Consider the following 27,178-nt stretch of genomic DNA (forward strand, 5'->3'; position numbering starts at 1 on the left):
ACCACTTCACAGCATAAAACACTCAATTTAGATTCCTACTGTATATGTTTCTTATTGTAGATCCTCTTCAAATATCAGAGGAGTTTTCTTATTTTTTTCTTGCAAAAAAACCCCCAAACAGTATGGCAGTGTCGTTCCTATCTTGTAGTTGTCCTAAGCCTATCCTCTCAGAGCGGATTAGAGCAACAGTTGTATGCTGGGTAGCTAATCTTCCTTCACTGAGGTGCTCCTGCTTCTCCATTAACACACATGATGGGAACCATCAAAACACTGCTTGGTCAATATGGCAAGCTGTTTTAACATTTAATCTACATATAATGTATCTCTACATATACATTAAAAAATTTTATTACCAATGCAAAAAAATTGAATCACAAAATACACCCAACTGGATTGAGTTCTTGTGACTGTGGAGGCCATTTGAGTACAGTGAACTCATTGTCATGTTCAAGAAACCAGTTTGAGATGATTCACGCTTTATGACATGGTGCGTTATCCTGCTGGAAGTAGCCATCAGAAGATGGGTACACTGTGGTCATAAGGGGATGGACATGGTCAGCAACAATACTCAGGTAGGCTGTGGTGTTGACACGATGCTCAATTGGTACTAATTTGCCCAAAGTGTGCCAAGAAAATATCCCCCACACCATTACACCACCACCACTTGCCTGAACCGTTGATACAAGGCAGGATGGATCCATGCTTTCATGTTGTTGATGCCAAATTCTGACCCTACCATCCGAATGAGGCAGCAGAAATCGAGACTCATCAGACTATGCAATGTTTTTCCAATCTTCTATTGTCAAATTTTGGTGAGCCTGTGCGAATTGTAGACTCGGTTTCCTGTTCTTAGCTGACAGGGGTGGGACCCCGTGTGGTCTTCTGCTGTTGTAGCCCATCTGCCTCAAGGTTGGACGTGTTGTGTGTTCAGAAATGCTCTTCTGCATACCTCAGTTTTAACGAGTGTTTTTTTGAGTTACTGTTGCCTTTCTATCAGCTCGAACCAGTCTGGCCATTCTCCTTTGACCTCTGGCATCATCAAGGCATTTGTGCCCACAGATTGGCTGATTAGAAATGTGCGTAAACGTGCAGTTGGACAGGTGTACCTAATAAAGTGGCCGGTGAGTGTAAGTAGCTATCTCTATCTAACAAATACTAATATGTATATGTCCAATATGTACTTGCATCTAATAAACAAGTACAAGTAACTTAAGTCACTTTTCCACTGCAGTTTAGTACCGCTTTAAGTGGATAGCATTATCTCTATAGTTGTGGCCCCTCTACTGCTGTGATTTCCTGAAATCTCATCCCATGTGAACAAAAATACAGCAGTGCTCGCAGCTAACTATTTATATAACAGATTTGATATCTTTTGTCACAAATCAGTGTTTGGGTAATGGTACAACTCCCTTGGAACCTCCTCACCTCTCACACTGATATACTAAAAAAAGTACCAAGTGCAGTGAAAAAATGCATCAACAAGAACCAAGTAAGGGATAATCAATGATTTACCGAGCAGTAAAGGATTTCAATGCACAACATGGAGGCCAAGGACCACATAATAGGTCATTTTATTAAGACTCGAGAAATGAGATCCAGAAACTTGATTTTGTGGCATAATAAATTAGCACCATCCACCATTTACCGTCCATATCGGTTTCCAATATCTATGATCGATTTCCTGTGCTGCACATGTGAGTTGTTATGGTAACTACTAATGTTCGGGAGAGGCGCAATTATTTCGCACTGTGATCAAAACTGACTGGAACTACCTGTGCACTTCAATGAAAATAATGCAAACCCTCCAGCCAATCAGAATCAAGAATTTCAACAGACCATGGAATTACAGCTGATGAAGCACTTGTTGCCATCAACTGATTACAAGGACTTAATGGAACAGACACTAATATCTAAAGTAAGGGAGAGCAGCATTAAAACAGATATAGCTAAGTTATATGGAATTCTTTAAAATGGCTTGCCAGAGGCTAACAGATCTCATGGTAAATACAGTAATTCCCCAATACTATGGAAGACCAGATGTGAGACCTAATAAACAAGCAATTGGTAAACGCTATCAAAATATTCTTGCAAACATATAAAATGGAAGGGAAAGAAGAATAAAACAAACAACACTCAACCTTTCTAACCTTTCTGACACTAAGGCCTCCCGATGTACACAACCAAGTTCAAAATTCAGAGGTTGAAGGTGTGAATTAAAATAAGATCTTGATATTATATACTTTATTTAACTATTTTAAATCTCCCAAAACCCCATTAATAGTTTGCCGAAGTCCCCTGGTGGTCCCTTTTTTTAAATGTTTGAAACAACCTAATTCCTGCATTCCAACATGCTTGGAAGTGGGTTTGAGGACTTTTAAAGTGCAGAACTTTTTTTAAACAATTCACTGTTTTAATATAATTATTTTAGGGGTTTTCACCTTTATTGGGATAGGACAGTAGAGATTTTACAGACAGGAAAGTGTGGGGAGTAGAGATAGGGGAAGGATCGGCAAAGGACCTTGAGCTGGGAATTGAACTCGGGTTGCCGTGAGCACCATGGTGCTGTGTTGATGCACTAACCACTATATTGGCGCCGACAACAATTCACTTTTTAAGATGTAAAATTATCAGACAACAAGGAATTATTATTATTATGTGATTCAGATAATAATTGGCCAAGAACACTGATTTCCTAAAAGAGATATACACTGGGACGAATTTAGTGGTTTTGGGGCCCCAAGCAATTCAAGCTTCAACTTTTATTGAATATTTATTTATATTGTTGGTTTTATTTTTTTTAAAAATATCACTCAATCTTCTTTTCAACATTTTAAAAGATTAGTTTTCTTAAAATGAATTTACAACTAAAAATAATAAATATATATATTTTTAAAAATTTGACTGCTGGAATGCTCCATATTTTGTAATATTATAATACATAAAATTACATTATTATAATGATATTATATTAAAATTTATACTTCTAGATATGTAATAGGGGCCCCCAGATTTCCTCGGGCCCTAAGCGGCCGCTTACCTCGCTTATTGGTTAAATCCGCCCCAGGATATACAGTATATTGCTAATATGAAGCTGTTCAAACTATTCCCAGAGTTGTGTTACAAGAAAAGACAAAAACCATTTGGACAGAGCGATAATTTATTATATACGGTCCACAATTATTTAGTCTTTGTACAGTTCTCACAAGGACAAATAAAATGTTTTACCAGTAAGGATATAATGTGAGATAAATTCAACACACTTGAAGTGCTTTTGTTTGTTACAACTCTTCATTTAAATCAACCGGATGGTCAAAATATGAAATGAAGAAGGAAGAAAAGTGGAGAGGATGGATCGACTGCCATAAAATGAGAATGTAACATCTGCCTTAAAGTAGGGCATCATTATAGTGGTTATCCTGCCATTTGATGTTGCTTATTACACAGTTTACCATGCGATGATGAAATATCTCCATGTGATGCACTACTTTAAGGCTGCTTAAAGGGATAGTTCATCCAAAAATGAAGATGTACTCACTCTACTCACCCTCAGGTGCTTCCAAGGCTTTATACAGTTCTTTTTTCAGTTGAAAACAAAATAATATATCTTAAAGAATGTTGGAAACTGGCAACCATTGCCATCCATAGAAGGAAGAACAATTGGAAGTCAATGGTTATCGGTTTACAACATTATTCAAATGATCCCATTTTGTGTTCACTAGAATAAAGAAACTCAAACACCTTTAGAGGATGAGCAAACGATGACAAAATGTTCATTGTTTAGGTGAACTATCCTTTTAATACCAGAACTGAGCATCTAAGTGTCTGCTCACATTGAAATAAAGCAAAGTGTGCATCTTCAAAAGTCCCTGAAAAGTAAATCTACCTTATGCCACTGAAACACTGCGATTATTGGTGAGAGAACATGATGCTGCTTATATTGTCAGTGCTGAGACGAGGCAGTCCGTGAAGCATGTTTATCTGTAGAGAAAGTCAGCCTGGATGTTGGCAGCGATCTCAGCCTCCCACTTGTCTCCATTGTTGAGGAGTTTCTCTTTATTATAAAGCAGTTCCTCATGGGTCTCTGTGGAGAACTCAAAGTTGGGGCCCTAAGATGTAGAAAGAAAGGTAAACATTAATGTAAATATGATATATCATTAGTTACATATATATTGTGATATTGTGCAGAATAAGAATGAAAGAGTAAATATGCAGATGTTGGTTTAAAAGCATGAATTTGTACATTTGTACAGTGCTCCCAGGACAAATGTCATTGAACCGCACTAGTCAACTGCAAAGCCAATGTGAAGATGCTGGACTTATGCGCTGTGTACGGGTGTAGTAACGAGCATACAAAGAAAACAAAGCACAAAGGCAGAACATTTCATAGGTAAGATTACGTTTTTTTTACATTTTTATGTTACATACTTTTGTGCTGAACAAGTATTGATGACAACAGTCACTTACTGCACTGATCATAAGGAAAGTAGCACCATCTTGAACTAAATTCTCAGCTTGTGCTAATATTGTTGAATAAAATCAGCAAACAATGTAAATGAAATATGATAAGATGCTGCGGTGCTAAAAACTTGTAATATTGTAAACTAAGTGAATGAGTCGTTCATAATGGGGATTCATTCACAAACGAATCGCTCCCTCCGTTAGCATTAGAAGTGAAAGCAGGAGAGTTTCAGGACACGGATTAAATCAAATTTAAGAGGGAGGGAGGAAAATTCATTTCCATGCACACAAACAAACGCTCTTTGTCGGCAATGTAGAAAAGTGATGTAAAATTATAATTTTCATAATTTAAAAAAAATATTTGAGCGATTCCAGCATTATGGATGTGACATTTGCAGTAAAATCTCAAAACATAAATTCACATAGAAAGCATATGTTAACATTATATTGAAACAACAGTTTATATTTTCCAAAACAACTAGCCACAGAGTTATGGGAGCAGAAAAATATCAATCTGTAAACGTTTTTTATATATTAAATATGGAAAATAAGCATGCGTTATGGATGTGACAAAAAAAGTTAGCCAGTGTACAGTATGCAATATACTTTGTAGAAATTCTGTGTATTAAACTGCACAACCCAAAAGAAACAATAATAATCAAAAGGATAAAACTTGGTTCTCTATAGAACAAAAATAATTGATTTTATTTATTTGACATTTTTTGCATTAATGAAGAAACAGCTTCGTTATGGATGTGACATATCTCCATTATGAATGTGACAGATGTATAATTACCTCTTGTGTGATTTTGGTAATATAATTGGTTAAAACATTAACACATACTTTTTTCAGCATTTTTAAAGCACTGTTAAATACTTGCTTGCATAAAAAAATGCAGAAACGGTGTCGCTGTTTTGGCGAAATTTTTAACTTAATCTAAAAATTAATAACTTAATTTTTTTCATGGCAAGGTTGACATTTGCATGGAACTGCTCATTTGGATACTGACCATGGGGAAAACTCCTGATCAAAGACATATGAATATACGTGTCAATATCTCTGGCTCTGGATGGCCAGTCCTACACTGCACCTTGGTCTCTCATTTATTTGTAAAGGAGCGCTACCCTGTACTAAAATGGCAGCTTTATTAACGCATTCTTTTCAATAGACAACAACAGCGTAGGCGACATCTAATGTAAATATCTATGCATGAATTAAATAAATGAGCTTAACAGTTATTGGTAGGTTAGTTAATAGCATATTTAATATTAATAGTGCACACTAATTATAATAGTGCACACATAATGCACATTAATAATTCACATTTAATGCACATTGCATATCAGATACATTCAAAAGTCTGCTTAATTTCAGAAATTAATGATTTTATGTGTGCATTAATGGATCATAAAGTAACAATAAATATGTCCATAATGTTACACAAGATTTCTATTAAAAAAACAAAGATGTCCTGAAAAATTAATATCACATTTCGTCATTTATACCACAGTTTCTATAAAAATAGCAATCATAAATAGTAAATGTTTCTAACTAATGTGAATAAATAAATTGCTGACCTCTACAATAGCGTCCACAGGACAGGCCTCCTGACAGAAGCCACAGTAAATGCATTTGGTCATGTCTATATCATAGCGTGTTGTTCTCCTGCTGCCGTCAGCACGCGGTTCAGCCTCAATAGTGATAGCCTAAAAGAGAAAAATACTGTCATCACTGTTCAGACAATACTTTTATTATTCACATATGCAATTAAATGTCCTTTCAGTGCCATGGCATATAAGAATTAGTAGTCAAGCGTTATTGATTCTTTTTAAATGGCCAACGCCAACAGCGATATCTTGGTGAGTAGAAGGTCTATGGCTGATATAAAGGTTATATATATTTCACACAATTTATCAATAATATAATTATAACACATGCATAACAATGGCTGATTTGAAAAATATATTTAAAAAAGTACATTATATTACAATTAAAACTATGCAATCATCACATTTTTGTGTTTTATATATTTTGTGTTAATTGACTGTCCTAACCATAGCATAGCGTTGCCATGTCCACTTATAATGAGCATCTATAGGCTTGTTTTAATTTGTCTCAGATAATATATATATATATATATATATATATATATATATATATATATATATATATATATATATATATATATATATGGCCACAAAGAAACGTATATACATTGTACAGATGTACATAGAAAATATAAACATATATACAGATATAAACATTGTACCAAACCCAACATCGTCTAAGCTATTGTGCACTAGGAATCTTCTTTTTTAAAATAAAGAAAAAGTAGAGCTAATTTTACATACATTGAGACTGGCATAAATTTGACATACAGCATGGCCAAATAGATGCAGCACAGCACTGATTAAATCAGACACTAAAGACAATTAATACATAAACAAAATCACCTGTTATAATCAGAATGATGATTTACCTGGGCTGGGCAAATGGCCTCACAGAGTTTACATGCGATGCAGCGCTCTTCTCCCGATGGGTACCTGCGCAGCGCATGTTCACCACGGAAACGGGGCGACAGAGGGCCCTTCTCGAATGGGTAGTTGATTGTGGCAGGTTCACGGAAAAGATAGCTAACGGCCATTGCCATACCTGAACCAAAACAAACATCAAGTGGTGCTGAGTTTTTAAAAGCTATCAGGATCATTAGCTTGAAGACTTTATCAAAGTGCTTCATATATGATAAAAGTCTGATGTTGTTCACTGACCTCTGAGCAGCTCTGTCAACAGAAGAGTCTGAGCTGCACGGTCCGTGACGGACTTCCAGTCTGTGCCTTCCTCCTGATTATTGACATACTCTGCGCAAAGAAAAAGGAATAGATATAATTATATTAAAGGATTAGTTCGTTCAAAAAGAAAAATTTAAATACATGTATACACACACACACACATATATATATATATATATATATATATACATATGTATACATACATACATACATACATACATACATACATACATACATACATACACACGCACGCACGCACGCACGCACGCACGCACGCACGCACACACACACACAGCTGGAAAAAGTCCTAGAGGAAAGAGTGGACAGCATGCATCAAATCTCCTTTATAATCCTAATGTGTGCCATGTCATGATTATAAAAGTGTCATGACAGGCTTATGAACACTCTCTTCAAGTAAAGTGTTACAGAAAACTTTTAAACCACAGATCTGGATGTTCACGACACATAAATGACACAAAACAATTGGTTTGTACAAGAAACTGTACATTATCAATGGATTAAAGGTAATAATGGTGTAAACAATGTCCAGTATCTTTCACAAACAAATCGATTTGCTTAATAACAGGATCAAGATTCATGAGTATTCATTTTCTTATGTGTGTGTTTTTATGACTTTTAAAATGCTGGTAGCATTTACATTTTTTGAAAAACACCAATAACCACAGTTTCATACACAAATGTAAAGTAATAGTTCACTTCTGTCACCATTTGTACCAGCTTCAGTTTTGGCACCATGAGATACTTACTAATCCCTGCTCTGTGCGCCGATAGGCTGAAAGGACGTACAAGATTCTGACAGGCCAGAAACGACCCTACAGAGTAAGAAAACAACATAATCACTTAAGAAAGAGCCAAGGCTGTATCTCGATATCATGTATAGATGTACCAAAAGTTGTAATAAATCATAAACCCACCTGGCCTTGAAGCAGTGTAGACCACACGTAATGCCGCCGACATCTCAGTGAAGTGCACTGTGAGCAAGAGAGACAAGAATGTTATACATCTACTGATGCATTTTAAACACCTTAATTTGCAATAACTTTAGTATCATTGTCATTTAGGGCATGAATTTCATGCACGTTAATTGTGAGATTTTGGGAATTTTTCCCAGGACAACATACTAAATTCCCTTGTTTCTAATTGAGGTAAAGTTGGTTTTATAGTCACACATTCAGACTTTCTCCTTAATATAATTTCAGAAAAGTATTCTTTGCTAATACTAAATGGTGAAATCATATTAACAGCCAATGACCAGCAAAGCACAACATTGTTCACAGTCAAACTAATTATTTAGTGCAAATGTACAAGTCATATTTTCATGTGATTTTGGATTAATATTCAGTATGATATACTGAATATTCAAAGTAGCGTGGTAAACAATATAGGGAGCGTGTCACGAGTTGTCACTGAACGAATGTGCGAATATTAAAACCAACTTTACCTCAACACGTTTCTAGGCTTCTTTTTTTACACCAATTTGTATCTGTAGAATAGATTTCTATAATTACACATTTTTAAAGGCGAATCTTTTTTTTGCTCCTTCACGAATCAATAAATATCCACTTACATCCACCAAAAATCCCAGTTTTATTCATTTCTATATTCTGAAGTTTTGTTTTTTCTTTACAGGGGGCGAGTTTATAAATAATTTCTAAATCTGGTTTTTATACATTTAATTTAAAAATTATAATAATTCTGGATGTTCACGTTATTGAATAAATAAAAAACTAAAATATATCCCCAAAATGCCCTCTGTAAAAACGTTTGAGTCTAACGAAGCAAAAAAAATAAACAAAAAAAATAATCTGGAACAAAACTACATTTAGTGTTTGGATTTTTTTTTGTGCTAGAAGTGTATGAAAATTCATGCCTCATTTAAATATTTTAACATTACATTTTAAAAACGTGTAATAACAAAAAAGTTTGCAGTTATTAATGTAAGGTTACTCAATCCAGTGGAGAAGTACAGTAATATTCATTAATAATTATTTATTTACCCTACTCACCTTTTTTTTGAAAGCATTGAAACGTTACACAAAGTATTAATACAAATTCAGACACGAACTATATCCAAGACTGTTACAATAAGATCAAAAAAGCACTTCCAGAAATAATAATAAAATAAAAACAAGTTTTTTATTTAAACAAAAATTAAACAGAATTTGGACACAATCATCGACTACAGCGGGGGATCAGTACCAGAAAACAATCCTCCATGAAATCTAACATCAAGTCATTTTTTTGTTATTGATTTGCATTACAAACTTTCTCAAAGTTTCCATTCTAATAAAATAAAATACGCTTCGCAAAATTATGTTTATGAATAAAGTATTTACCTTGTAAGATGTAAAAATAACAACATAATCAAATGTTTTTGGGGAAATTATATAAGGTCATAAATTGAAAGTCGTTTTTGACTTTTAAAAAACTTTTTGTTTTTTATGCCCATTAAAGATAAAATATATGACTTATTGTCAATTATAAAATAGCCAGAATTGGATTTTTCCCCCCAAAAAGTTACACCTGTGAATAATAAAAAAGTACCCATTTTAAGCTCTTTGCTTGCAGTGATTTGAAAATCGGCTGTTACGATAAAACGTGCGTCATGATTGACTTCCGTTAAAAAAAGTAAACAAAATCCCAAGGCATTGGTTCCGCCGGTAACGCGAGGCATCAAATACATAAAACGTGGTTAATATTAGCACAAGACATATACATATACATGCAATCCGTCCGTTACAATGCATAAAGCGACTGTCTGACTGTAGTACTATAGCAGGTGTTTTAGGACACAAACTCCAGTATGTCCGTTTTACACGACAGATTAGCTTTCCAAACATTTATTCACCACATTTTAATTAAGACATCAATGTACATATACATACTTTATAATTGCATAATTATCTATAAATTAAAGCTATTTATTCGAGGTTAAATGTCGGGCATGCAGTGTTTGTAGTAACGTTAGATTAGCCACAGGCTGATTCCTCAAGGACTTTCAATGACTACACTGCTATTCTTTACCGAACCCTTATAGCAATGTTTTCCCGCTTAATATGTCAATAAATATGTCGCTCCCACATAACGCGGTCAGTGTTTAAGTCAAAGAACTGACCACGAATGCAGCGAGTTTAAAAAATGAGCTCTCACTCACCGGACACTCGCTATTTGGCCTTCTCAACCAGAACAGCGGACGACTGAGGAAATGCACATGCAGAACGCCGGAAGTGAGCTTTTTTTTTTTTTAACAAAATAAGAGTTCACACTTTCTTCCCTCACGCAAACATTAAACACATATTAAAAATTAAAACAACTGTTTTAAATACATAAAACAACAAGTCAACTAAAATAGTACGTAACAGGGTAATAAGACTTAATTCAATTACATTGGAAAATTCGTCTCTGTTTTAAATCTTGTTTGCGTCTTTGTGTTGTTATAACGTCAGATAGGCCATGAGAGAAATCAGTTACACGTAAAGTAACTTTAAGTGAATTGTAATTTTCAGCTCTGAGCATATTGTAGCTGTTTTTGTTTCCTTTAATGCTAGTTCTCCCCGCTTAAATTTGCACTGTTTTACAGGGCAAATGTGACAGGATAAACGTTAATATCCACTGCTGTATGGATATCCATTATCTTAATGTACAAAATAAACCTGATTTAACGTCCACAACCCGGGATTTTAGGTCTTCTTTTACAATTGTACTGACATGCAGCTGTGGTGATAAAGATGGTAAAATCGATTTAAAACATTTTAAACTTGTAAAACTTATTCTTGATCACTTTTGATGATGATTGATGATCGCAGAGCACTGAACAGATCTTTTAATCCCAGTCGCTTTGCGCATATTGTCCTGTCTTGTGTATATTAAACATGTTGCTATGAAGACATGTTAATACGCAGCTGTCAATCAATTTGATATGCAGGGAAACAGACTCCTACGTCACGTTACGGAGGGCCTCAAAATGGGAGTGATTTGGATCCTATTTTAACGTCAGGAAATTTTAAAAGAGACTTATTGTATTTACAGCTGAAGTCAGTATTATTAGCCCCCATTTGATTTTTTTCTTTTTAAAATATTTCCCAAATGATGTTTAACAGAGCAAGGAAATTTTCACAGTATGTCTGATAATATTTTTCTTATTTATTTTATTTCAGCTTGAACAAAAATTATTAGCCCCTTTAAGCTAATTTTTTTCAGTCTACAGAACAAACCATCGTTATACAATAACCTGCCTAATTACCCTAACCTGCCTAGTTGACCTAATTAACCTAGTTAAGCCTTTAAATGTCACTTTAAGAAGTATAGAAGTATCTTGAAAAATATCTAGTCAAGTATTATTTACTGTCATCATGGCAAAGATAAAATAAATCAGTTATTAGAAATGAGTTATTAAAACTATTATGTTTAGAAATGTGCTGAAAAAAATCTTCTCTCCGTTAAACAAAAATTGGGAAAAAAATAAACTTCAACTGTATTTCACTCCAATATGACTGTGAACACACTATACCTACACACAGTTCTGCCCAAACAGCTTACAAAAGATGATTTTCATCATAGGTGCCCTTTAATGCTCTGCTATAATCAGTCATTGATGCTGTACTGTGAAAAAAGCTGAATAGGTGTTTTATGGTCAAAGCTTAATGAAGCAGGATAAATTTAATTGAAGAAAACAGTGACGTCGGTCTCCACGTAATCACAGACTTCAGTGCTCTCAGTATCACATTTCCACCAAACAACCCAATGTGAAGCTTTCTTTTTGATAACTGACAGGATTATAGTCAGATCTCTGCTTTGGTGACAAAGTAAGTCAAGCAGCTTTACTTTATAGAATTCCCTGTGATGCTCTGTGAATGATATTATATGTCGTTTCATTTATTGTAGCTTATTAAATGTTTCAATATCATGTTTTTACTTTTACATTCCTTGTTTTAAGCTAATGTTCTATTAATTATATTTATTTATTCAATTACATTGGAAAATGTATCTTTTTTTAATTTTGTTTGCGTCTTTTTTGTTGTAATGTTAGATGGCTGAGATACATACACTAGAGAACGTTATAACAATAAAAGCATACAAACAAGATTAAAAAAAGACAAATTTTCCAATGTAATTGAATAAATAAATAAAAATAATAGAACTTCCATTTTTAAGACTACTATACAACTTTAAATCAGCGAAAAATAAAAATGAAATTCATTAAACAGATTATTTATTTATTTATTTATTTATTAATTAATCATTTTTGCTTCTCTAAACCACATGAAAGTAATATTTTAAATAGGGTAAAATTGTTATGAAGGGCTTTAGTTAACATTATCTGTAAACAATGTATATATTGCTTAACTCTAATGTTTATATTTAATCAAAACAGTTGCTCAGTTTTGTTCATTTTAGCTCTCACAGTGCATTAAAAATGTTTCATTTGTATTAAAATTTAATTATTAAATGTAAAATTTAGCATTAATATTTAACATTTATTAGTTTGTTTATTAAACCATTCAATTATTCATTTATTTTATTTGCTTTTTAAGTCATATGAAGGTAATATTTTATAATAAAGCTAACTTTTTTAATGTTGCATTAGTTAACATTTTCTATTAGCAATATATATTTGCAACATTGCTTAATATTTATGTTATTTAACAAAATTTTTGCTCGGTTTAAAAAAATACATTAAAAATTACAATTATTTATATTATTATAATTATAATTGTATTATTAAATGTAGAAATTAGCATTAAGAAATGTACATTTATTCATTTATTTAATATTTAATTAATTTAATAATATTAATTTGCTTTTCTAAAACACATGAAAGTAATATTTTAAATAGGCTAAAACTGTTATCAAGGGCATTGGTTAACATTATATGTTAGCAGTGTATATTTGCAACATTGCTTAACCTTCATGTTTTTAATAAAATTATTTCACTCAATGTTATTAATTTTAGATAATAATAACCTTTATGTTATTGAATTAAAAGAATTGCTCTGTTTTGATCATTTTAGCTCTCACAGTGCATTAAAAACTGTTTAAATTGTATTAACATTGTATTATAAAATGTAAAATGTATCACAAAAATGTGTTTGTTTGTTTAATTATTCAACTATTTGTTTCATTTTATTTGCTTTTTAAAATATTTGAAGGCAATAATTTATTATAAGGTCAAATTTCTTATGCATTAGTTAACATTAACTGTTAGCAATATATATTTGCAACAACCTTCATGTTTTTTTAATGAAATTATTTTACTCAATTTTGTTCATTTTAGCTAACAGTAGATTAAAAAATACAATTTTTATTTTAAAATTGTAGTATTAAATGTAGAAAATAGTATTCAGAAATTAACATTTATTTTTTTATTTATTTATTATTATTTTTTATTATTTATGTATTCAATTGTTCCTTTATTTTATTTGCTTTTTAAAAATATGAAGGTAATAATTTATTATAATGTCAAATTTTGCAATATATATTTGCTTATTTAATAATATTTATTTTTCATTTTTGTTACTTTTAGTTCACAGTGCATTAAATAATAAAAATAGAAACAAATCTGATTTTAAAATTATATTAGCAAATGTAGAAAATATGATTAGTAAGTATTTAACGTCAGAATTGTTTCCTGTTCGCATGTTAATTCAGGAAGATTCCTAATTATTTATATTCCTTCCAGTGAACACTTCAAATAACACAGCGGAATCAGAGGAGAGTTTCTTGTCTGCCTTTGAGAAGTCTTTGCTCGCTCCTATTCTCACCATTGAGATGGTATTTGGTGTGTTGGGAAACGCGCTGGTTTTAATAATCAAAGTTGTGGTAAGATTATTGTATCATTTAGAAGACAAGACACTGCAGGTCAATAAGGTTACAAAATTAGCACCATACTCAGCTGATTAGTTACTTTGAGAATTGCAACAGATTTTTTGTAAATTGTGTAGATGTAAATGTTTAAATATGAAAATAAGGCACTATTTAGTCAAATATGTGTTGATCTTCATACATTTCTAGCACAAAACTCAGAACATTAAATGACACATAAGCGAGGGTTTTTTATCACTCTATAGTTAACAAAATTAGATTTTCTTTTTTCCTGTCTTTTGTGTAGGATAAAATGTATGTAATCAGTTAAATTATATATGAACAAATTCCACTGTAAAAAGCTTCAGAATATAGACATGAATTAAAGTACAGTTTAATTTAAGTGGAGATGTATTGATTCAGTGCAGAATAAAAACTCATTTTAGGAAATAAATTCTAAAAGAAATCTACACTTGTCTACAATCTACAAATTTATGGTAGAAAACTGGTGTCCAGAAGTTTATTTTTTAAGATAAAGTAGAAACCGTATTGAAGATCAAAGAAATCAAAATGACACAAAACTCTTATGTCCATCAGTGTTTAATGTACATCTCTAAAAAGAACATCAAGTCAACAAAAAAGGGCAGAAATGTGAAGTCTCATGCAGGGAATTCTTGGAAAGTCAGTTTACGGTTAATTACCATATTATTAAAGAAACCTCTACAGGGAACAGTTTTTTACCGTTGAAATCACCGACATTTTTTACAGCATACTGAATATTAAAGTGACACACGCTGTTAGACATTTTATTTTATTTTTTGGTTGCTTATACTGGCAGCACTTTACAGTAACTTACAAGTAAATGTTTTTTACAGTAGCAGAAGCCCTACCGCAATTTCATTTTACAGTAAAACAACCTCACCACATCTTCTTTTTATGGTAAAAGACCCCTTAGCACATCTTAGTTTTACAGAATACCAATTTTTTACAGTACTTTTACTGTAATTTATTCACAATTTACATAACAAAACCGTTATTTTTTATATTTACTATTGCATTTAATATATTCAAAATTTTCCTTAACAGTATCATTTTTGTCTTCAACTACAGTAGCATTACTTGATTACTGTGATTACAGCAGAATACCACTAATTCATAATATGCAGTAAGTCACTGTAAAAGTTTTGAAATTACCCACAATGCAGTGCATATTACAGTAGGGAACTGTAAAAAATGTATGTGGTATTTTACCAGGCATTTTTGTAGTAAATAACTGTAAAATTGCGGCAAGTTCTAACAGTGCAGAAGAAGCACTCAAAATTGTATTTTGTATTTTCTTAAACTGAAGAAATATCAACATTGGATGTGTTCACCTGCAGTGTATCGCCTTCATCTAGAAAGATTCACAGATCAATGCTTTCGTTTACTGATGTTGCTTTTTTTCCTACAGTGTAAAGAGCATTTTGAGTGCCGTTACTGGCTGCCGCTCTTCAGTCTCACGCTCTCGGATTTCTTGTGCTCTGTCCTCATCATCTGCGGCTCTCTGTTATCAGTGCTAAGCGCCGGTCAGGTTTCACCGTGGTGTGAGGTGGTGAGTCTGCTGAAGTTCACCTTCATCACCTCCTCCATTGGGAGCTTAGGTACGACACTGAACTGTGGACTCAAGTGTTCATTACTTCTGTGGGATGCATGTCTAAACAAACACTGCTTCCTTTGTGATTAGCAATAAGGAACAAATAAACACCCCTTTGTACACACTCAATGGCTGCAAGCAGGTGCACTGAACACAGGATATATTCTGATATACACTCTCAGATACCTCTCTATTACTTTCTGATAGAACAGATGAATACCTAAAAAGTATGTGTACATCACAGTATAGGCTACCTTAAAGGGACAAAAGTGAACCTCTATTTCTGAGAATGTAGTGATTAAATAGTCCTGCAGCATGAAATCTAATATATACAGTATAAACTCATCGGCCACTTTATTAGGTACACCTGTCCAAATGATCGTTAACGCAAATTTCTAATCAGCCAATCACATGGCAGCAACTCAATGCATTTAGGCATGTAGACATGGTCAAGACAATCTGCTGCAGTTCAAACCGAGCATCAGAAAGGTGAAGAAAGGTAATTTAATTGACTTTGAACGTGGCATGGTTGTTGAGGCCAGACAGGCTGTATTTCAGAAACTGCTGATCTACTAGGATTTTCACGCACAACAGAGAATGGTCAGATTGAGATAAAATATCCAGTAAGCGGCAGTTCTGTGGGCGCAAATGCTTTGTTGATGCCAGAGGTCAGTGGAGAATGGCCAAACTGGTTCAAGCTGATAGAAAGGAAACAGTAACTCAAATAACCACTCGTTACAACCGAGGTATGAAGAAGAGCCTTTCTGAATGCACAACATGTCACACCTTGAGGCAGATGGGCTACAGCAGCAGAGGACCACACTGGGTGCCACTCCTGTTAGCTAAGTACAGGAAACTGAGGGTACAATTGGCACAGGCTCACCAAAATTGAACAATAGAAGATTGGAAAAACGTTGCCTGGTCTGATGAGTCTCGATTTCTGCTGCGACATTCAGATGGTAGTGTCAGAATTTAGCGTCAACAACATGAAAGCATTGAACCATCCTACCTTGTATCAACAGTTTAGGCTGCTAGTGATGGTGTAATTGTGTGGGGGATATTTTCTTGGCACACTTCGTGCCCATTAATACCAATTGGCCACAATCTACATGAAAATTGTTGCTGACCATAACCATCCCTTTGTGACCACAGTGTACTCATCTTCTGATTGCTACTTCCAGCAGGAGAACGCGCCATGTCAAGGCGTGAATCATCTCAGACTGGTTTCTTGAACATGACAGTGAGTTCACTGTACTTAAATGGCCTTCACAGTCACCAGAACTCAATCCAATAGAGCACCTTTGGGATGTGGTGGAACAAGAGATTCGCGTCATGGATGTGCAGCCGACAAATCTATGCATGATGCTATGATGTCAATATGGCCAAAAATCTCTGAGGAATATTTCTAGTACCTTGTTGAATCTATGCCACGAAGGATTAAGGCAGCTCTGAAGGCAAAAGGGGGTCCAACACGGTACTAGTAAGGTGTACCTAATAAAGTGGCCTGTGAGAGCATATAAACATTTTAGTAAAGATTTAGCAGGGTTAAGAAATGCCTTTTAAAAAATATTTAAAAGGTTATTTAAAAATATTCAGAGAATTAAGTAGCTTTAATCGTGCCCTAAAATATTGTCAAATATGAATGATTTAAAGATATAATCACAATGTCATCTCTTGTCCTCGGTTTGGGATTATTCTGGGATTTTTGTAAATATAATTAATAATAAAATTTATGTTATTTTAAAAGGTACACGTTTATTATACATTTTTAGTAGACAAATTGTCCCAATAATACTAATATTTTCTACTAATAATAGGAGTTTTCTACACTCCTTGTTTGCTCACAATTAAATCATCATTTGTCCTCAGCTTGTTTTTTTCTTATTTCATAAATTAATAAAGGTTTGTCAATATTTAATGAGGGTCTCCTTTTGTATTTAAATTAATTCATATTTTTATTTCTTTACATTGTCTTCCTTGTCCTCAGCTCTGCTCTGTGTTCAGAGGTTTATGGACATCCCATCTAAAGGCACCAGACTGTCTGTTGTCATGGCGATAGCATGTGCAGCATCATGGGCTACTGGAGCCATATTTGGAGCAGTGCCAGTAGTTTATAACTGGATAAAGTGAGCTAGACGTATAATAAACTATATTAAAATATTGATGCATCCATGATGACAATAAACTGTACATGATGATGTGATGTTCAGGTATGATTCGGCCGAAATGCTGTGCGCAGTCTTCTGGGAGAGCAGCTATTCAGACATGCTGGTTTACATCCTCTGTGCTTTCTCCATCTCCATCTTCGTCCCGCTCCTCCTCATCCTCTCCTGCTCCATCCTCACGTGTGCAGGCTACAGGAAAAACTCCAGCAGGTCAGAAGCGATGAACACGGGTGTTTGCATAATTGATTTCAGGAGCTTTATCAATGTGTATTTCCACATTTGTTGTGTTTGCAGTCGGGATGATCTGTCCTCAGTCACGCCACTGCTGGTGATCGTCTATCTCTTCTGTTACGCTCCATTTGCTGCTTCTGAGGTGAGAAGAGCTTGTTTATGGCAACATTGATAAACATTGATAATTGATAAAACATTAGTATCTTATTTTTTTCTATATGTTAGTATATTTCAATATAGCGGCATGGTAGCTTAGTGGTTAGCCCTGTTGCCTTACAACTAGAAGCCCCAGCTGGGTCAGTTGGCATTTCTGTGTGGAGTTTGCATGTTCTCCCTGTGTTGGCGTGGGTTTCCTCCGGGTGCTCCTGTTTCCCCCACAGCCCAAAGACATGCGCTTTAGGTGACTTGGGTAAACAAAACTGGCCATAGTATAAGAGTGTGTGTTAATGAGACAGTGTATGGGTGTTTCCTAGTACTGTGTTGCAGCTGATTTACAGATTAGCTATTTACAGCTATTTATTTGCAGCTATTTACAGATTAGAGTTCTTATTCTTCATTCACCTTCAGCTTAGTCCCTTTATTATTATTATTCATCAAGGGTTGCCACAGCAGAATGAACCGCCAACTTATCCAGCATATGTTTTACACAGTGGATGCCCTTCCAGCTGCAACCAAGTACTGGGAAACATCCGTACATTATTCAACTTATTCTTTAGATACCATTAAAAAAGATAATAGTTCTTATTCATCAGTTATAGTAATTAAAAAAGATAATAGTTCTTATTCATTAGATATAGTAATAAAAAAAGATAATAGTTCTTATTCATTAGATATAGTCAATAAAAAAGATAATAGTTCTTATTCATTAGATATAGTCAATAAAAAAGATAATAGTTCTTATTCATCAGTTATAGTAATAAAAAAGATAATAGTTCTTATTCATCAGTTACAGTAATTAAAAAAGATAATAGTTCTTATTCATCAGTTATAGTAATAAAAAAGATAATAGTTCTTATTCATCAGTTATAGTAATAAAAAAGATAATAGTTCTTATTCATCAGTTACAGTAATTAAAAAAGATAATAGTTCTTATTCATCAGTTATAGTAATAAAAAAGATAATAGTTCTTATTCATCAGTTATAGTAATAAAAAAAGATAATAGTTCTTATTCATTAGATATAGTCAATAAAAAAGATAATAGTTCTTATTCATTAGATATAGTCAATAAAAAAGATAATAGTTCTTATTCATTAGATAGTCATTAAAAAAGATAGTAGTTCTTATTCATTAGATATAGTCATTAAAAAAGATAATAGTTCTCATTCATCAGTTATAGTCAATAAAAAGATAATAGTTCTTCTTCATTAGATAGTCATTAAAAAAGATAATAGTTCTTATTCATCAGTTATAGTCAATAAAAAAGATAATAGTTCTTATTCATCAGTTATAGTCATTAAAAAAGATAATAGTTCTTCTTCATTAGATATAGTCATTAAAAAAGATAATAGTTCTTATTCATTAGATATAGTCAATAAAAAAGATAATAGATCTTATTCATTAGATATATTCAATAAAAAAAGATAATAGTTCTTATTCATTAGATATAGTCATTAAAAAGATAATAGTTCTTCTTTAGATATAGTCAATAAAAACATAATAGTTCTTATTCATCAGTTATAGTAATTAAAAAGATAATAGTTCTTATTCATCAGTTATAGTCATTAAAAAGATAATAGTTCTTATTCATTAGATATAGTCATTAAAAAGATAATAGTTCTTCTTCTTTAGATATAGTCAATAAAAAAGATAATAGTTCTTATTCATCAGTTATAGTAATTAAAAAAGATAATAGTTCTTATTCATCAGTTATAGTAATTAAAAAGATAATAGTTCTTCTTTAGATATAGTCATTAAAAAAGATAATAGTTCTTATTCATTAGATATAGTCAATAAAAAAGATAATAGTTCTTATTCATTAGATATAGTCATTAAAAAAGATAATAGTTCTTATTCATTAGATATAGTCATTAAAAAAGATAATAGTTCTTATTCATTAGATATAGTAATAAAAAAAGATAATAGTTCTTATTCATTAGATATAGTCATTAAAAAAGATAATAGTTCTCATTCATTAGATATAGTCATTAAAAAAGATAATAGTTCTCATTCATTAGATATAGTCATTAAAAAAGATAATAGTTCTTATTCATTAGATATAGTCATTAAAAAAGATAATAGTTCTTATTCATTAGATATAGTCAATAAAAAAGATAATAGTTCTTATTCATTAGATATAGTCAATAAAAAAGATAATAGTTCTTATTCATTAGATATAGTCAATAAAAAAAGATAATAGTTCTTATTCATTAGATATAGTCAATAAAAAAGATAATAGTTCTTATTCATTAGATATAGTCATTAAAAAGATAATAGTTCTTATTCATCAGTTATAGTCATTAAAAAGATAATAGTTCTTCTTCTTTAGATATAGTCAATAAAAAAGATAATAGTTCTTATTCATCAGTTATAGTAATTAAAAAGATAATAGTTCTTATTCATCAGTTATAGTCAATAAAAAAGATAATAGTTCTTATTCATTAGATATAGTCATTAAAAAAGATAATAGTTCTTATTCATCAGTTATAGTCATTAAAAAAGATAATAGTTCTTATTCATTAGATATAGTCATTAAAAAGATAATAGTTCTTCTTCTTTAGATATAGTCAATAAAAAAGATAATAGTTCTTATTCATCAGTTATAGTAATTAAAAAGATAATAGTTCTTCTTCTTTAGATATAGTCATTAAAAACGATAGTTCTTTTCCTTTAGATACTACATAAGATAATATTTCCTATTGCTAAGATACTAGTACGTACATTTGAAAAGATAATAGTTCTTAGTACCTAATATAAAAATAGCTCTTATTCTTTAGATATAGTAATAAAAAGATATTAGTTATTATTTAGATACTGCATTAAAAATAATAGTTCTTATTCATTATATATATATATATATATATATATATATATATATATATATATATATATATATATATATATATATATATATATTTTTTTTTTTTTTAAATGTTTTTTATTCTTTAAATATGAGACAATAGTTCTTAGGTTCTGGAACATTTTTAAAGATAATAGTTCTTATTCTTTAGAAGTTTTAGTAAATTTTAGTTTGAACCCTGAAAAAGTTAATAGTTCTTATTTAGATAGCACATTTAAAAAAAGATACTAGTTCTTGGGTACTACTAAATTTTTAAATATATAAGCACTAGTATCAAAAGAATAAACAAGTGGCTAATGAATAAGTACTTAAACTTAATGTCAGTACCATGAATATAGATAACAGTACAATTATTAAAATTTTAAAAGAGCTTGCTATAACCTATTAGTCTTCTGATCTGTGTGTTTTTAAGAGTCTTTATATCAGAGGCTCTACTGATTAAGTTTTCCCCTTAACAATTTTTCATTATTATTGTCCTGTTAGCTAGTTCTTCTTGGCAGGCTTGATCTGTCCCCGTCTCCAGGCTGGCTGCGGTCACTGTCATCAGTAATGGCGTATCTGGACTGTTGTCTAAACCCCTTCATCTACCTCACAAATAAAGACTTCCGGCGAGCAGCGCTCATACTGATGTGGCACAGAAGGAGAGCTACTTTTCCAGAGCCGGTGCTCACAGGCATTACAAGGATTGAACTTTGAGGATTACTAGCATATTTTACAATATGTGATTTCTGTTTCTGCAAAAAATATTTAACAATATAAAATAAAAAAATAATAAATAATTACTGCATTTTTGACATTGATTTACAAAAGACACCCATGTCATTCATTGTTTTTGAGGCATTTTTAGAACAAGTATCATTTGACATTTATTAAAATACTCATTTATATTAAAATACTGTCATTTAAGGATAACAGAACAGCCCCAAAATACTAATTATTACAAATCTTATACTTTGTCCTTCGAAACAATAGAGTTGACCCATTTGTTTACCCATACGATCATTTTTCTCTCATATATTTATTAAAGAATAAGAAGTTTAATTTGTATATAAAAATGCTGAATGGCAATTAAAGATATTTTGACATTTTATTTTCACAAATAAATTACAATAATTTGAGTTCCACTGAATTTGCTTTCTCATTAGATCGAGACACAAACATTTGACCCCAAAATAAACAACAAACAGTTGAAGTTCTTGACTAAGGACTTGTGTGTAGACCTTGTACTTCAATTTCCGCAGAAATGTTAAGAATACTGTGAAGCTAACCCAGGGATGGGCAAACTCGATCCTGGAGGGCCGGTGTCCCTGCATAGTTTTGCTCCAACCCTAATCAAACACACCTGCTTGTAGCTTTCTAGTGATCTTAAAGACACTAATTAGGGTGTTCAGGTGTGTTTGATTAGTGTTGGAGCAAAACTCTGCAGGGACACCGGCCCTCGAGGATCAAGTTTGCCCATGCCTGAGCTAACCAGATAAAATCTGACCTGAATATCATTACATTATTTCACATTAATTACAAAGTTTCAGTCTGTTTGGATCATCATTAAAGGAATAGTATATCTAAAAAATGAAAATTCTGCCATACTCATCCACCATTTGTTCAAAACCTGTTTCTTTCTTCTGTTGAATATAAAGAAAGATTTACTGAAGAGTGCAGATGGGAAAAAAAAAGCAGCCATTGACTTCCATAGTTTTGTTTCTCCTTTTTCTCCAAACTCAGTCCTGGAGGGCCGGTGTCCTGGAGAGTTTAGCTCCAACCCTAATCACACACACACACCTGAACCAGCTATTCGAGCGTTTACTAGATATGCTAGAAATTTTCTGGCAGGTGTGTTGAAGCAAGTTGGAGCTAAACTCAGCATGCCCTCCAGGAGGCTGTTTCATAAAAGCGGGATTAAAGTCGAAAACCTGACTTCAGTGAGCCGAACTAAACGTCCACGCTTAAATTGGTTCCATAACAGCAAGTTGAAGATTATTTGATCTAACTAATCTGAGTTCAGTTTAAATAATCTAGATAGCTGCTCGTGCATGTTACTGTCGTAAAACCTTAAAGGTCGAGCATAGATGCATTGATTATAGTGTGTGCTACTATGGACTACGAGAACTGAAGGAGCTCTGAAATGATGTTGGTTTTTGAGTTCAAACATAATAATTTAAACATAATAATCAAAAACAACTGTACGGCTTACAACAAAGCAAGAGAAAAGGCTGACAGGAAATTGTAAATTTTAAAAAACAGAATATATATATATGAGAAAAATTTGGAACTAACAAAAAATAAACTCAGATCACAGTCCAAAAATTTGTACTCCCAAATTAATATGTTGGGGGAAAATATAAAATAAAATTTTAATAAACAGGAAAAAAAAAAAAAAAAAATCAACAGAAACATAAAAAAATATCAAATTTAGTTTGTATGTATGTAGTTTGTTTGTATTTGCAATAACTTGTATATTTGTATTATCGTTCTATTCTTAAAGATGTTTGGTGTATATATTTGCTATAATCATTATTAAGAGGTTAAGTCAGGGGTGCACAACCCTGTTCCTGGAGATCTACCTTCCTGCTGATTTCAGTTGCAACCCATATCAAACACACCTGCCTATAATTATCAAGTGCTGTTCAGGTCCTAATTAATTGGTTCAGGTGTGTTTGATCAGAGTTGGAGCTGAACTCTGTTGGAAAGTAGTTCTCCAGGAACAGGGTTGAGCACCCCGGGTTAAATGAATTAAAATGGCATCAAGTTACGCCAGGTGAATGTTAACATTATCTTGATTAAGCTTGAACTTAACACTTAGCCTGAAAGTTAACCTGCCCCAGACCAGGCTAGTTTACCAGCATAAGTTGCCAGAGTAACTGAGTTTGAACTATAGTAAATTTGATTTATGAAACCGAATCCGCCATTAATAAACCTGACTTACCAACATAAGCCTGGCTTTTTCTCTAAGCTTGGTTTATGGAACAGCCCCCAGGACCGAGGTTGGACACCCCTGTCCTATTCTTCATCTCGTTTTGTGTTCAATACAAGTTCAGAATCACTCGAGTTTGAGTAGGATGAGGAAATGTTCAGTTTTGGGTGAACTATCCCTTTAAAATGATAATCCGTTGGTTTTGTGATTGTGTTCACAGTGATAATTACACATATGTAATAATATAGCTATATGTGTCAGTGGTATGACAATAGCAAATAAGAATTTGTTAATGCAAAGTTAATTGTCTTCTAATTACTCTGTTCCCATTAAATGTCACAAAAGACAAGAGCATTTATGAAGAGCGTTTGTGAGCATTTTCACTGAGGCGCGTGAGAAAACAAAAACTGTAATGAAACTGCAGAATGTCGCAAACTTTGGACCAGAAATGACCGGTGAGAGTCTGAAACATCCAATACTCGGCGAGATGATGATCCAGAAGCTTCAAAACCACGAAACCAGCGCAGGAGAGCAAAGCCAAGCAGAAGTAGCGCATGGACGCCGAGTCTCCGTGCCTGAGCTGCGCGCGGGCGCCTGTAAACGCGGCGGAGGCGATGTGGAGACCAAGAGCCGCCTCAAAGCCTCGGGGGTGCAGGAGAGACAGCCCGTAGCTGAGCAGAGAGCACGACTCCACAATTAAAGCATAGCGAGTAGACCAGCCCTTACCAATCACCTCACACCACACCAGCACCCATGCAAAAATAGGTAAAGTGAACCACTGGTCCAGGACGGAGGGCGCGCGCCGCAGGGTGGCCAGGCGGATCCATTGCACCGGCCCGTAGGCCAGCGCCATCAGCGCGAACACTTCTTTACTGTAGGCAGCCGCTCGGCTGCTCTTATCATCCGGCATCCGCTGCAAGAGCCAATAGATCCCCAATAATATGTATCCTACGTTAATCAGGCAGTTAAACGGCATGGCCAGGAAGGCAGGGAGGTGGTCGACTTTCTTCTCCGCGTAGTGATCATAACTGACGTCCACCAAAACTTTGTCGAAAATGTGAGTGTTTGCGAGCGCAATGCAAAGCAGGAAGGGTAGGAGAACGTGGACGGCAGCTGACAGGGTCATTTTCAGATGAATTAGGATTTCTGTTTCAGCGACTGTACGAAAACACGTGGAGTATTGTGTACAAAAGTATCTGTGACAAAGTACATGCAAGGTTGTTTCCGCAGTCTAGACCACGTGATGGCCAGTAGCGCCTTTCATTGGTTGGCAGTAGGCTACAGCAGCTGTAGTGCCGATTGATAGCTCCCTAAACAGTGTTCACAGATGAGGGGAGATCGTTCACTTCACTTGATAATATAAATTTACTCATGAATAACCATATGCAGCTAGTTCACTCAAAATTATTTAATTCTGTCATCATTTACTTATCCTTCACTTCTCACAAACCTGTTTGAGTTTCTTTTTTTCTATTAAACACAAAATAAGATATTTTGAAAAATGTTGGAAACATAAAAATTGGCTTCTGTAGTTTTTGTACCACGGAATTAAGTTGTTACAGGTTTTCAGCTTTCTTCAAAATGTGTTCAACAGAAAAAAATGAAAGTCATAAAGGTTTATAATCACTTGAGGGCGATCAAATAGAGAGAAATCATCATTTTTTTGGTGAACTATGCCTTTAAAATATGAGCTAACAACATACACCTAATGTTAAAAATTAAAATATGACTTTATGCAAAAACATGCATGTTAAAGATCTGAAAGTGATGTAATGACATATGAAATAATGTAAATGAAAATTAATAAATGGAATATTCCTCACAGAGCAGCTTTACATTGTGCTTTGCTGAACACAGAGCATCCAGAATTCAACACTGCCATAATGAACATGCAGAATTAAAGCTCAATCAGGGACTGCTGTTACGCAGATTTGGATTGGTCTCAGATTCACAGCTCTTGCATTAACCATTAACCTGTGACTGTAAGCATGTGTTGGTAACACTTTACAATAACAGTATATGAATAATAATGTATTATTATGTAACCTAAACATTATTTTATTGTGAATTGATGATAAGTTAAGGCGAGTACTAATCCTGAACTAACTTTAACCACAACTTGAGTCCTATGAGTTCATGTGTGAATAACAGCCACCTTAATTACTTGTTAGTACATGTTAATAATGTATTAATTAACATTTAAGTTTAAGCTAAATGTAACCAATATGAACTCATGAGCTGTTAATGTATAATTATGTCATGACTTTACTTGGAGGGGCACATCATCATTAGTTCATCCTTAAAGGGCCATAAAGCCCCTCCTGTCTCAGCAGGGTGTTTTTACACCATTAGTTTGAAAAAAGTCAGGAAAATGGGCGAGTCCAGCTTTGTTTAGGTGGGAGTGTCGAGTAGCGAAGGAGGAAAGGGTTTGCATGAAAAGGGGAGTTTCATTATGTGCACTACAGCCGATTTTCACACTGGCAACACAAGCACACGCAGGGGAGATAGACAGTGACTATGTTTACATAGACATCAGTATTCAAATTAGTTTCTTTAATCTGAATAAGACAATAATATGATTACGATGTTTACATGAGTTGTTTTTTGAATGTTCCTTTCATGATCCCGTTTTACATGTTATAGCACATAATTCAATTAGTCATTGCGTCACCGTAATATTTACATTTCCTCCAGAGTTTCATGTCATTTCAGGTGTTTCATCCTTAATTTGTCGACTTTAACTGCAGTTCGGCACTTTCACTTTCATTCAGGAACATTTCATGCGTGACAAACAAGATATTGGATGCGAGGAACTGCTGGAAGAGTGTTGTTTTAATGGAATTTTAGATACCGCATGCCGAATGGGAGAACAAAAAAACCCTCTGTTTTGCACGGTAGATGCAGACACTCGGTATAGGTGCAGAGAATAGCACCAAACAGCCGTGCCTGTACAGACTATCCTGTCATAAAATGCGGCAAAAATCAAACACGGCGAAAATCCTACACAAACGGTAAAAGTTCGATTGAGGTGTTTATACGTTTAAATTCAGAGAGCATCATTTACAGCGGATCTTTCAGTCCATAATATTGTAGCAATATTAACGTACTGTAAATTTAGCAACTAAATCATTTTGACTAAGGTATGTCTTTA

General features: G+C 33.4%; 3 protein-coding genes across 3 annotated transcripts; 1 reads left to right on the plus strand and 2 right to left on the minus strand.

The window, feature by feature from the left end:
- Positions 1–3,139: 3,139 nt before the first annotated feature.
- On the minus strand, positions 3,140–10,505 carry ndufs8a (NADH:ubiquinone oxidoreductase core subunit S8a). The gene is made up of 7 exons (XM_056456722.1): positions 10,424–10,505; positions 8,184–8,240; positions 8,016–8,081; positions 7,228–7,317; positions 6,939–7,111; positions 6,037–6,165; positions 3,140–4,106 (listed from the first exon to the last, which is right to left on the minus strand). Exons 2-7 carry the CDS (start codon positions 8,224–8,226, stop codon positions 3,975–3,977), a joined length of 633 nt encoding a protein of 210 aa, XP_056312697.1. The 5' UTR covers positions 8,227–8,240; positions 10,424–10,505; the 3' UTR covers positions 3,140–3,974.
- Positions 10,506–13,863: 3,358 nt separating this feature from the next.
- si:dkey-9i23.8 (type-1 angiotensin II receptor A) lies at positions 13,864–21,895 on the plus strand. The gene is made up of 7 exons (XM_056456624.1): positions 13,864–13,870; positions 13,949–14,088; positions 15,521–15,710; positions 17,691–17,829; positions 17,914–18,078; positions 18,163–18,241; positions 21,600–21,895. The coding sequence occupies exons 1-7, from the start codon at positions 13,864–13,866 to the stop codon at positions 21,810–21,812; spliced, it is 933 nt and encodes a 310-aa protein (XP_056312599.1). The 3' UTR covers positions 21,813–21,895.
- A 223-nt stretch (positions 21,896–22,118) lies between these two features.
- Positions 22,119–25,253, minus strand: tmem187 (transmembrane protein 187). The gene has a single exon (XM_056456723.1). The coding sequence runs from the start codon at positions 25,151–25,153 to the stop codon at positions 24,383–24,385; it is 771 nt and encodes a 256-aa protein (XP_056312698.1). The 5' UTR covers positions 25,154–25,253; the 3' UTR covers positions 22,119–24,382.
- Positions 25,254–27,178: the final 1,925 nt, after the last annotated feature.

This window comes from Danio aesculapii, chromosome 1 (genome assembly GCF_903798145.1).
Source record: "Danio aesculapii chromosome 1, fDanAes4.1, whole genome shotgun sequence".
Taxonomy (NCBI): domain Eukaryota; kingdom Metazoa; phylum Chordata; class Actinopteri; order Cypriniformes; family Danionidae; genus Danio; species Danio aesculapii.

Coding starts and splice junctions, on each gene's coding strand:
- si:dkey-9i23.8 (XM_056456624.1), top strand. Junction 17,830..17,913: donor GTAGTTTATAACTGGATAAA/GTGAGCTAGACG, acceptor TGTGATGTTCAG/GTATGATTCGGCCGAAATGC. Junction 18,079..18,162: donor TACAGGAAAAACTCCAGCAG/GTCAGAAGCGAT, acceptor TTGTGTTTGCAG/TCGGGATGATCTGTCCTCAG.
- tmem187 (XM_056456723.1), bottom strand. CDS start 25,153: ATGACCCTGTCAGCTGCCGTCCACGTTCTCCTACCCTTCCTGCTTTGC.
- ndufs8a (XM_056456722.1), bottom strand. CDS start 8,226: ATGTCGGCGGCATTACGTGTGGTCTACACTGCTTCAAGGCCAG. Junction 8,082..8,183: donor CTACACTGCTTCAAGGCCAG/GTGGGTTTATGA, acceptor CTTACTCTGTAG/GGTCGTTTCTGGCCTGTCAG. Junction 7,318..8,015: donor GGCGCACAGAGCAGGGATTA/GTAAGTATCTCA, acceptor TTCTTTGCGCAG/AGTATGTCAATAATCAGGAG.